General features: G+C 39.2%; 1 protein-coding gene across 5 annotated transcripts in view; it reads right to left on the bottom strand.

Moving 5' to 3' along the window:
- Positions 1 to 1,783: 1,783 nt before the first annotated feature.
- Positions 1,784 to 12,641, bottom strand: part of LOC149462921 (uncharacterized) — a 383,187-nt gene continuing 372,329 nt past the window's right edge. For 4 of the 5 annotated variants that reach the window (XR_016312557.1, XM_089676272.1, XM_089676271.1 and 1 more), the window contains one exon: positions 1,784 to 2,042. Coding sequence is in view for 4 of the 5 variants with exons in the window: in XM_089676269.1 (XP_089532395.1) it covers positions 1,859 to 2,042 (184 nt within the window). In the remaining variant the exon portion in view is untranslated. Of the gene's footprint in view, positions 2,043 to 8,851; positions 8,947 to 12,641 lie in introns of all 5 variants that reach the window. The other variant, XM_089676270.1, reaches the window with a different exon arrangement.

Here is a 12,641-nt window from a genome sequence, read left to right as displayed (position 1 = left end):
TGTGCGTGTAAAGACAGACGTCCCAATACTTTTGGCAATATAGTGTATTTAATACCAAAGTTAATATATTATAAACCTCATTCTACCTCTTGTTTTCTCTCTCATGGCCATTAAAGCTCCCCATCACAATAATGGACAATAGTGGGGCTTAGTAGGCACAGGAATGGGGCAGGGCTTCAATCCTAACCCATTGACCAAATATATGTATATCAGAGCACCTGGACACTTGGAGCACTGTATCTTAAAGTGAAACTAAACTTGCATTTTTTTTTTCATAGAATAAGTTAAATTTAATGTGTCTAAATATAACTAGAATGTATCTTTTATCTCTATTTTCCTTTATTTCTGTTTTCAAAAGCAAGTTTTTTTTCTTCTGTTCTCACTCCCTGTTCTACCCCCTTCTGTACGTGAGCATAGTCACCCTTTGCTGCCTGCCCCAAGATGCACTACACATCTACATGTAGACGTATTCAACTGTATGGGAATTATAGTACACAAAGAGCAGAGCATGCGACCAGAAATAATGGCACTGCTTGCTCTACACTAGTAGTAGTGCGGTGCAACAGTAGAGAATAGAGAGGTTGCCCATGGCAAAAAAAGAAGCCTTAAAACAATAGCAAGAGACTTCCCTGAGGAAGTGACGTAGGTTGTGACGGAGAGCTTCGGAGGATGGAACCAGGTGACGTCACTTCTGGGTACGAATGAAGCCAGAAGTAGAAAGAAACTCTAGTGCGTTGGAACACATTGTGGTGCTGATTAACTGTATTGATGCGTGTGCAATAAGTTTTATACTATTAAATTGTGTTTAAGCATAATAGACTATTTGATATATTATTTTTTTTGTTAGAGCATACCTCAATTCCATTGAAGACTATTGCTGCCCACTGAGAGTGAAGGCTTTAAAGCGGAAGAACCCATTCTTCCCCGTTCTACCCATTTAGTATGTCTTCTTAATACAAACGCATTTGACCTGTACTTGTAAATAGGTCCATTCCTGGAGGTGAGTAGATATATATATGGTGGAAGCACAACATATGTTTGGCACAGCAGGTGTTTTGGGAGCACATTAATGTATATTATGGATACATTGTGAAAATTTACTTATTATAAACATACATCTATATCTGTGTCACGGTGGACAAGCACGGACTATTTTCTTTTTTTATTATTTTCTAACAGGACTTTATTGTTATATGAATCACGTATGTGGTTATTCATTCATCTATATTGCTATAATATTTTGTTCACAGTGAATACTTTTTTCATTTTATGTTTGTAGCACTGGATTATGGTATTAATCACATTGTCTTATTTTAGACAGCGCCAAGCTATTCATATTGAAGAGATTTTTTATACAAAAAAAAAGTAGGCCCATGGTATACTTGATATTTTAAAATAATTGATGGAAAAAAATTTAGTTCAGTGTCATTTTAAGTGCAAACACCCAAAAGTGCTTGAATTGTGTGGCCATAGCTAGAGTGGGCAAGTATAAACCACTTCAGGCTTGTTTTCATTTAAATGGAGCCATATTTTTAATGGGTAACACATTTCTATTATATCTTTTTTGTAATTATTATGGGACTGTATTCACCATGTGCAAAAAAAAATATTCAGTTAGACAAAATCTATATCTGTGGCAGCATTTTCATATTTACAAGAGTTCTGTTTCTTCTTGGTATTAAACAACTAGAACACTATGTTCTTTTTTATTTCTTGCCACTTTGCCATTTCCCTATTGTCTAGCTGAAATCAGTGTATAATAAATGAAAGTGTTTGTCTCATATCAATTACACTTCTGAGGTGTTTATTAAAGACCCTGCTCAGAATTTTGTACATAGACAGTCCCATGAAACATAATTTAGGTGTAATGAGAGACATGTTTCCAAGGAAACATGTTTGGGCAATTCAGCTGTTCCTCATATACACCATTTTTCATAATAAAGACGGCCATGCTGATTATTTGTTTCCAGGGAGCCAACTTCCTCTTCATTCGCTTTTGTTTGTCCTTGCTTGTGTCAGCTTTTAATTGACTTGCAATAGCACTGTAGAAGAAAAAAAACTTAGAATTATTCTAATTTATAATTCAAAAGATTTATTTTTGAAGGAATTCATACGGGACATGATTTAAATATTCATATAAGCAGATTATTCCATTGAATGTAATAACTTCCAAGAAAGGACACACTGTTTCTTCAACTTGATGGTTAGTAGAATGCTTTTATTATTACAAGAATTGCATGTAATACTTTAGACTGTACACTGAGTTACCTTCAAAAATAAATAAATTGAAAAGGCTGTGAAGTAAGCAAAATGAATACAAAGCTTGTTTGCTTTTTACCACATATTCCTTTTCTTTCTAAAGGAAAATAGAGTCAAATATTACATTAAATCCATGCCACGAAGCCCTGATTTATTAATGGTTACTCGGTACTGACTGTTCTTCTGCAGATCTAAGCAACCATAATAATTTATTCTTATTACTTTGGAGGCAGGGGGGCTGTTTGTATATAATAACCAGCAAAAGTTAAAAAAATGAACATAGATGGTGGATGTGAAGTTCTTACAAATCTAAAAATACAAACTTGCCCCTTTTAGACTTGATGGAAGATATTTAATGCAGCCACTGCATCTAACATGAACTTGAAGACAGCTTGATGAAGTGAATCTCATTGTTAGGTGTTAATGATTTAAATCTTTGTTTTAGTGTATCATTTGTAATTAAGCAGGCTCTGCTTCCTGCTTGGCACACAATGGTTGTGCTTTTATAGCTTCCTCTTGCAATTAAGATCAACTCACTCATTGGGGTTTATTTACTAAAGAAGTAGAGTTTGATATCTTAGAAAAGTAAATGTTCAGCTTGCAAAGTGTATGTTCAACAAAATGTAAATACCCAGTCATGTGAGGGTAAAATTTTAGAAAATTTAGCACTGGATTGTTTGATTGAAGTGAATGCATTTCTCTTATTTTTTCTTTGTAAGGTGAACAGTCTTTAGGTTTTAGTAAATCAATCTGACTTAAAACAAAGCACCCCCTATGTAGCTGGTATCTTTTCTCAATAGCTGTTAAGAATCATGACATGATTGTATTACCCCACCGAGATTCCCCTATATTCATGTTCTTAATATGGAAGAACAAGCTTGGAAAACATGAAAGAGAGATTGAAAACTTCTTTAACCACTTGCCCTCCAGAGGATTTACCCCCCTTCCTGACCAGGACATTTTTTGCGATATGGCGCTGCATTACTTTAACTGACAACTGCGCAGTCATGCAACACTGCATGGAAATTAAATTTATGTCCTTTTATCCCACAAATGGAGCTTTCTTTCTGTGGTATTTGATCACCTCTGCAATTTTTTATGTTTTGCGCTAAAAATGAAAAAAGACCGACAATTTTGAAAAAAAAACTATTTTTGCTATTAAACATATCCAGTAAAAAAAATTAAAAAATCTAATTTCTTCATAAATTTAGGCCAAAATGTATTCTGCTACATGTCTTTGCTAAAACAAAATACCAATATGTGTAAATTAATTGGTTTGTGTGAAAGTTATAGCATCTACAAATGGCGGTGTATATACTGGAATTTTATTGTTTTTTTCCACTAGTAATGGCGGCAATCAGTGACAAATAGCGGGACTTCGGCAGGCATTCTGACACTGAGGGAGAACTGACTAACTGCCAATGACATCCCCAGTGACACTAATACAGTGATTAGTGCTAATAAAAAGCACTGACACTGTACTAATGACACTGGGCAGGAAGGGGTTAACATCTGGGGCGATCAAAGAGTTAACTGTGTGCTGTGTGTGTTTCACATTATGTGCTGTGTGCTATTTTACTATTTAAACATGCTGCTTTGTATTGCTCTGCTATGCAGAGCAATACAAAGCAGCATGCTGGAGCTGACAGGGGAAAGATCTGTATTGTTTGCATACAGACCTCTCCACTGTCAGTGTTCTTTGGCGATCACCAGGTGCCGGGAATCTCCTTCCGGAACCCTGTGACCAACAGCTGTAACCGCCAATGGAGGCAAAAGTAGGCCCTACCTGGAAATACAAAATCACCAGTATATATACGTGATTTTGATTAGTCCTGCCACCCTGTAGCAGTAGTTCTGCTATTGGGAGGTTGGGAAGTGGTTAAAGCTCAATCTCGGACATAATAAATTTAACAGGGTTAGTGCTGTTTACCCTTTCTTTGCTTCAAAAGCAGCTTCCCATCATGCAGGCTTTATTCTATGTCTGCAGACACATGAAGACTTGATGGAAGCACTGGAATCTATTAGAGCTGTATTGGTGTGTAAACCTAAGCTGGCCATACGGGAAACGTAATTTGGTCAGTTCAACAGGGACCAGGCACATTTCAATCCGTGTATCAGCACCCTGGTTGTACAAAAGTCAATCTATCAATTGACTTCTGTAAAACCCCCATGTTGGTTTTCTCCAGACAATCAGTGCCACCGACTATAGCCGGCAACACTGACCATTGTGTTTGACAACGGAGGAGGCACAACGGGAATGATTCCCCATCCACCTCAAATGAGTGGATGGGGGAATTGGTTGAACAAAAACAAATGTATAATGCATGTCCACCTTAGAATAAAGGTTGCTTTTGCAGCAAATCAAGGCTTAACTGGGCTAACTCTGGTAAGTTGATATGTGTCCAGAGCTAGGCTAGTCATTCACACATAGATTTCTCTTTGAAAGCCCTTGAAATCTCAAAGATTCCTCTATCCATGTCTAGCATGGATGGAAGGATCTTCACTGCCTGCTATTGTATGATATGATGTAGTTACTGCTTGGACAACAATTTTTGACCCAGATCGTTTTAGTTTTTAATCAAAGTTTGTCAAGCCAGGTAGTGTCAACAGAGCCACCCATGCCCCAAATTTCAGCCAGTTCAGCAGGAATTCGAGCCATGTATGGCCAGATTCACAGTAAACATTGCAATAGTAACCAAAAATACTCTGTACTTTCCCTTAAATTGGTCCTGATCATAAGTACATTAAAAAGCCACCAATATTTACACTGACCAATAGGATTATAATACTAATGTGTCAAACAAAAAATCCAAATGTCAGAAATGCAACTATTGTATTGACAATTTTTTTTCTCCATATTCTGTCTCCATGAGTGCCATCTATATATTGGAATATTAACCCCTTTACACCTCAGTAACCCATATGTGCTGTGGCAAAAAGCTGGGCTTTAACATGAATGCGTCACACATGCTGTATGCATCGCTGAGCAATGTTTATGTGCAGGAAGCATGTTCCTGGTACAAATACTGAGCTAGCAAAAATGGCTCTAGGTCCTGAGCAGACATCAGTTTCAATAATGTGACTACTGTGACAGCCAATCGCAGTGGTCACATGATCCTTCCTGGCCCCCCTGGGCATTGAGAACTTTTAAAGGGGATGGGTTTCTGTTAAAGGAGGTGGGCAGGAAAGGGTTAAATAAATGCATCCAACCAGGTGACAAAAGGTAACATTAGATTTATACAAGTGCGTATTGGCGCAGGAGAGGTAGTAGTGGATATACAAGTCTTAAAGGCGATGGAGGCAGTTCAGTTATAGGAGAACATGGGGACAGGGGGAACATGGGGACTTCTCTGTGAGACTAGGGGGGAAGAGAGGGGGGAAAAATAAGAGTAAATAAAGTATATGGTGGTTCACTGAAGGTTATGCAGCTTTAATAGTTCTGACGGTGGAGGGGTCTTGTAATTCAGGTAGTTCTGGGCAAGAGGGAGGTTAGTAAAACATAGCTGCAACGTAAACACCATTGTGAGGCTGCAATCTCTAGAGTAAACCGGAACTCTGTGTGGAGAGAATAGAGGAGAGAGAGGTGCGCCAGACTAAGTGTAGAAAGGAGGTAACAGTTTATTGCACACAAGATTAAAAAACTCACAAGATGTGGGTGTATATCAGGTATCAGGTAATGATTAGAAGGATGTTATCCGGGCTGGACATCTGGAGTGGATGGCTGAGGTACCAGGGGCCAAGGCTCACGTAGTGGCTCCTTAGTGGGTCCCAATGGAGTAGCGAGGAGGGCAGATGAGTGTCCAGGGAGTCGCGGTGCAGGGAAGGAACCGGGCTCTGGACAGGTGTTCCTGGCCTCTCACACCAGCATGGGTTTGGTTACGTATCACAGCCAGCCTGGAGCGCAGCCAAGATGGCTACCAAGCAGAAGTGACGTCAAGACGTAGCATGGAGCCGTGGGAAGGGGCGGTGACGCGTTTCAAGGCAAACAGCCTTTTCATCAGACCTAATTGGCCACTGGAGTAGGCCAATTAAATAGGGGACGGAGGGGGCCTGGAGCGGCTGTATGGGCAGGTCTAGGGGTCGGTGATTAGAGAGTTCATATGGGATAATACAGAGTGATGGATCTAAACAGTATGTAGCTAAAGATAGAAAGCTGCAATATGAAGAACATGAAGAGCACGGGGGGGGGAGAAGGATGGTGATAAAGACATGATGTCTGAGCGGTGTACATAGCTAATAAATACACATATACACTAAGATCCATAGCGGTGTATGGAATAATTTGATCACATATAAACACACATCAGAACGGAGAATAAAAATGATAATAGAAGGAAAATAGATATAAAATTTAAAAACTTAAAAAATTATAATAGATTTATTGGAAAAAACTGTAAAAAAGAAAAAATAGATAAAAAATAATTAATAATAATAAAATAAATATGAATTAATGAATATATCTAAAATGTATTGAAAAAGTATATCTGAAAAATTATATATGGAAAATATATATACATATATATTAAAAAATTAAATGATAAAAAATTGAAAATTATTTTTATATATATATATATATATATATATATATATATATATATGAATATATAAACTACATATACATATATATGAGTGGGTATTAATATGTGGTAAGATAGGACGATTGCGCGTGTGTGTGTGTGTGTGTGTATATATGTGCCCATGAGATACATTATATTGCATTGGATTAGATATAGGACATTTAAAATATATATATATATACAGTCAGGTCCATAAATATTGGGACATCGACATAATTCTAACATTCTTGGCTCTATACACCACCACAATGGATTTGAAATTAAATGAACAAGATGTGCTTTAACTGCAGACTGTCAGCTTTAATTTGAGGGTATTTACATCCAAATCAGGTGAACGGTGTAGGAATTACAACAGTTTGCATATGTGCCTCCCACTTGTTAAAGGACCAAAAGTAATGGGACAATTGGCTTCTCAGCTGTTCCATGGCCAGGTGTGTGTTATTCCCTCATTATCCCAATTACAATGAGCAGATAAAAGGTCCAGAGTTCATTTCAAGTGTGCTATTTGCATTTGGAATCTGTTGCTGTCAACTCTCAAGATGAGATCCAAAGAGCTATATCACTATCAGTGAAGAAAGCCATCATTAGGCTGAAAAAACAAAACAAACCCATCAGAGAGATAGCAAAAACATTAGGCGTGGCCAAAACAACTGTTTGGAACATTCTTAAAAAGAAGGAACGCACCGGTGAGCTCAGCAACACCAAAAGACCCGGAAGACCACAGAAAACAACTCTGGTGGATGACCGAAGAATTCCTTCCCTGGTGAAGAAAACACCCTTCACAACAGTTGGCCAGATCAAGAACACTCTCCAGGAGGTAGGTGTATGTGTGTCAAAGTCAACAATCAAGAGAAGACTTCACCAGAGTGAATACAGAGGGTTCACTACAAGATGGAAACCATTGGTGAGCCTCAAAAACAGGAAGGCCAGATTAGAGTTTGCCAAACAACATCTAAAAAAGCCTTCACAGTTCTGGAACAACATCCTATGGACAGATGAGACCGAGATCAACTTGTACCAGAGTGATGGAAAGAGAAGAGTATGGAGAAGGAAAGGAACTGCTCATGATCCTAAGCATACCACCTCATCAGTGAAGCATGGTGGTGGTAGTGTCATGGCGTGGGCATGTATGGCTGCCAATGGAACTGGTTCTCTTGTATTTATTGATGATGTGACTGCTGACAGAAGCAGCCGGATGAATTCTGAAGTGTTTCGGGAATATTATCTGCTCATATTCAGCCAAATGCTTCTCAACTCATTGGACGCTTCACAGTGCAGATGGACAATGACCCAAAGCATACTGCAAAAGCAACCAAAGGCTTTTTTAAGGGAAAGAAGTGGAATGTTCTGCAATGGCCAAGTCAATCACCTGACCTGAATCCGATTGAGCATGCGTTTCACTTGCTGAAGACAAAACTGAAGGGAAAATGCCCCAAGAACAAGCAGGAACTGAAGACAGTTTCAGTAGAGGCCTGGCAGAGCATCACCAGGGATGAAACCCACCGTCTGGTGATGTCTATGCGTTCCAGACTTCAGGCTGTAATTGACTGCAAAGGATTTGCAACCAAGTATTAAGAAGTGAAAGTTTGATTTATGATTATTATTCTGTCCCATTACTTTTGGTCCCTTAACAAGTGGGAGGCACATATGCAAACTGTTGTAATTCCTACACCGGTCACCTGATTTGGATGTAAATACCCTCAAATTAAAGCTGACAGTCTGCAGTTAAAGCACATCTTGTTCATTTCATTTCAAATCCATTGTGGTGGTGTATAGAGCCAAGAATGTTAGAATTATGTCGATGTCCCAATATTTATGGACCTGACTGTATATATATATATATATATATATATATAAAACATTTCTGTAATTAATTGAGAAGCAATAAAAACACGTGAGATTGAACAATAGGTGAAAAACCCGAAATCATAGATGATAACACTTAGTAACTGAATACATGTTCATGTGTAATATGCGATAGATGAGGGAAAAAAGGGGAGGGGGGTACTACTTACCCACACCCATGACATTGGAGGTGAATGTGTTCGTAGGAGATCCCAGTTCCACCATGGGGGGGGGGGAGGTTGGAGATGGTAGAACGTAGAGGCACCTGGTATGGGAAAGGTGGGGGGGGGGGAAGGGGAGGGAAACAGAAGGTAAATGTAAGGCTCTAAGAAAACTTTAAATAGTATAAATGGGTCAGAAACTAGGCAGTATGGGGCGCAATAAATGGTGGTAGAGACGATTTTGAGGGGGGTGATGTGTGGTATAGTGGTGTAAGAGGTTGTCGTGTGAGATGAAGAGCGGAGCAAATATTGGGAGGTAAGGTGTTAGATGATGGTACGTATTTCAATTTCTTCATTAAGGCCCCTAGGGGCAAGGGTATCTAGAGTGAAGATCCAATAAGTCTCCTGTTGGCATAATAGTTTAAAGTGTTCATCTAGGGAGAGGTGGTCAGTTATGGCCTCGATGACCCATACCTGCAGGTTGCCAGAAGATTTTGAATTGAACTCTGAGACGTGGCGAGGTACGCTGTGTTTAGTGATACCATCATCCACTAGCCTGCGGTGCTCCCCAAATCTTTTCTGCAGGGTTCTAATAGTGCATCCCACATACAGTAGGCCGTAGGGGCAGAACAGGCAATGTACTACATATGTGGAGGAGCAATTGTGAAAGGCTTCAATAAGGGAGGCCCCCTTCCCAAAAGCACCCCCCCATGTTGAGGGCGTGTGGCCCGGTGTGGTTCAGGAGGGTGGGGGTGTTCACTTGCCCCTCCCCCTTTTCTAACCTGCCGGGCTGCATGCTTGAATAAGGCTCTGGTATGGATTTTGGGGGGACCCCCATGCCATTTTGTCTTTACATTTTGGTGTGCGGGTCCCCCTCAAAATTCATACCAGACCCAAAGGGCTTTGTATGGATGGGGGGCACATGCTGTTCTTTTGCTAAATTCTTAATTGCCGGCAATTCTTTTTACATTCTGCTGTCTGTGGGGAACTCCGCTGACAGCTTAAACATTAAGGCATGTTTTCATTACTAAAATACCGAATGACTTAATAAAATAACTCATGCAGTATTTTAGTAGCGTTTTTTAGTGAATGCCAACTTTTTTTGGAAAAATGCTGTGCGGTATCTTACCACATACTCGGATGCGGTAAGATACCACTTGTCCCCTGAGCTCAGTTTGCAGTTGAACTTTCGTTTATTTGACCAAGAAGAGGGAGGTGTTCGGACCATCACTATAGAATTTACACCTTCATTATTGATATCTCTTTGGTCAAATCCTTTCTGTGTTTTTTTATTTATTGATATTGTTGTTCATTGCTTGAAAAAAGACAATTTGCTGCCTAAACCTATTGAAACACTATTCAGTTTATGAATTTAACTAAAATATTTTACTGAGTGCTGCAATCTTTTATTAAATATCATATTTGGGTGGGTGGGTGGCCTTTAAAATTGTTAAAATCACTCTACATTCGTCTTATTTTATGGCTGCCATATTTTGTCTCTGACTATATCACATGATACCAATCAACAGACTACTACTAAAAAAAAAAAGAAATATAAGAAAGATTTACTAGAACGTGAATGACCTGTGGCTACATTTTCTGGCCTGACCCTAGTTGCGTACTTTCTAAATAACTTGTAGGATGACTAGTTTTTGGGTGCTGCCAGTGAGTCAATCCCAGGGACTGCAGATTGAGAGTTCTCATTCAGCAGGTTCCAACCCAGAAACTATGGGCTTTGATGAAAACAGGGTGCTATCAGAGCCTGAACCTTAACCAGGTATATTTTCCATCACAATGGTGACTCTGAGCATTCTTGGCAGATTTAGCTAGCTTTTACAGAACTGAATTCTCGTCTGGGTTCCTTACACTGGGACAGTGTGCAGTGAGAACAGCAGGCATTGAACACAAGCAATCAATAAGTACACTGAGAATGATTACGTAGAAGTTCTTAATGCACCATGACTGTAATTGTAAATGTAAATATTGTAAATGAACCCTCACTTGTGATACCTCCTTGATAACAAGTCTTAATATGTTATGCATAAAACTTTTTTTTCTCATTTATCTACAGCTTTGTGTTACACCAGTTTTGTATTTTAATATATTTTTTTCTGCGGGGGGATCTCAGATAGGTGTTAGCAGCAGCTTACGTGGTAGTAGTTACAGTAGGAAAGGTGGCAGTGCATAAGTCATTTATAACATATATGTAAATATAACTGACTTATGGAACTGACCTGCAGACTAAGCAAGCAGTTCTAGCATGCTCAGAAACTGGAGATATCTACAATCTTGCAGTGTTTGTATTTAATTGTGCCTGGCTGGGTGTGGGAAATGTGAGCAAGCACAAGGACAGAAGAGAGGTCATGCAACACAGCATGGGGGAGTCTGCTCCAGGTCACCGAAAGGAAAAAATGTTATGAACCTAAAAATGTCTATGCGTATTGACACCACCCAGGTTGAATCTTGGTTCCCCTATTTATTTCCAAGATGTTTCATGTCAATAAATAGAAGTAATATATAAAATATATTGTTGTTTGTACAGTATAGTTTCAAATATCTTTCTTACTGTCAATTTCTGGATAATGTTGATATTCTTAAAACAGCAATAGAAGAAGACAGGCTACTGGGGTTGACATGGAAAAATATCTTTGAAAGATAAGTTCACCTTTTTGCTAAACAAAATAATAAATGCACATTTTTTTGCAGGTAAAAAAATGTGCATTTATTATAACTTATTAAGCGGGGAACATGTTATGAAACGTAAACTTTTCTTTTGTTAAAAAAAAAAAATTAATTCATTCATATATTTTATATTCATTAGCAATTGATAACATAGTGACAATATGGCACAATACAACTGCCTTCATGCGAAAATGACGCTAGATGATGACACAAAACTACAAGCTTAGTTCTATCCAAGAGTACAGTCACAAGTTTTGACAAACCCTGATCCTTAAAGCGCCCCTCCCCCTCTTCCACCCCAAACTCAATGGCATGGTGATTTTACAACATCCACCCAAATACAGTGAGGAACAGAAGTATTTGAACACCCTGTGATTTTGCAAGTTCTCCCACTTAGAAATCATGGAGGGGTCTGAAATTCACATTGTAGATGCATTCCCACTCTGAGAGACAGAATTAAAAAAAAAATTCAGGAAATCCCATTGTATGATTTTTAAAGAATTTATTTGTCTTGCACTGCTGAACATAAGTATTTGAACACCTGAGAAAATCAGTGTTAATATTTGGTACAGAAGCCTTTGTTTGCAATTACAGAGGTCAAACGTTTCCTGTAGTTCTTGACCAGGTTTGCACACACTACAGCAGGGATTTTGGCCCACTCCTCCACACAGATCTCCTCTAGATCTGTCAGGTTTCGGGGCTGTCGCTGAGCAACACGGAGTTTCAGCTCCCTCCAAAGATGTTCTATTGGATTTAGGTCTGGAGACTGGCTAGGCCACTCCAGAACCTTGATATGCTTCTTACGGAGCCAGTCCTTGGTTATCCTGGCTGTATGCTTCGGGTCGTTGTCATGTTGGGAGACCCAGCCACGACCCATCTTCAATGCTCTGACTGAGGGAAGGAGGTTGTTGCTCAAAATCTCACAATAAATGGCCCCATTCATCCTCTCCTTAATACAGTGCAGTCGTCCTGTCCCCTTCGCAGAAAAGCACCCCCAAAGCATGATGTTACCACCCCCATGCTTCACAGTAGGGATGGTGTTCTTGGGATGCAACTCATCCTTCTTTTTTCTCCAAACACGACGAGTGAAGTTTAGACCAAAAAGTTCTACTTTGGT

This window comes from Staurois parvus, unplaced genomic scaffold (assembly GCF_062004578.1).
Source record: "Staurois parvus isolate SC_StPar_1 unplaced genomic scaffold, SC_StPar_1.0 ptg000165l, whole genome shotgun sequence".
Taxonomy (NCBI): domain Eukaryota; kingdom Metazoa; phylum Chordata; class Amphibia; order Anura; family Ranidae; genus Staurois; species Staurois parvus.
The sequence above is the reverse complement of the archived record's forward strand: the minus strand, read 5'-3'. Positions and strand labels throughout refer to the sequence as shown.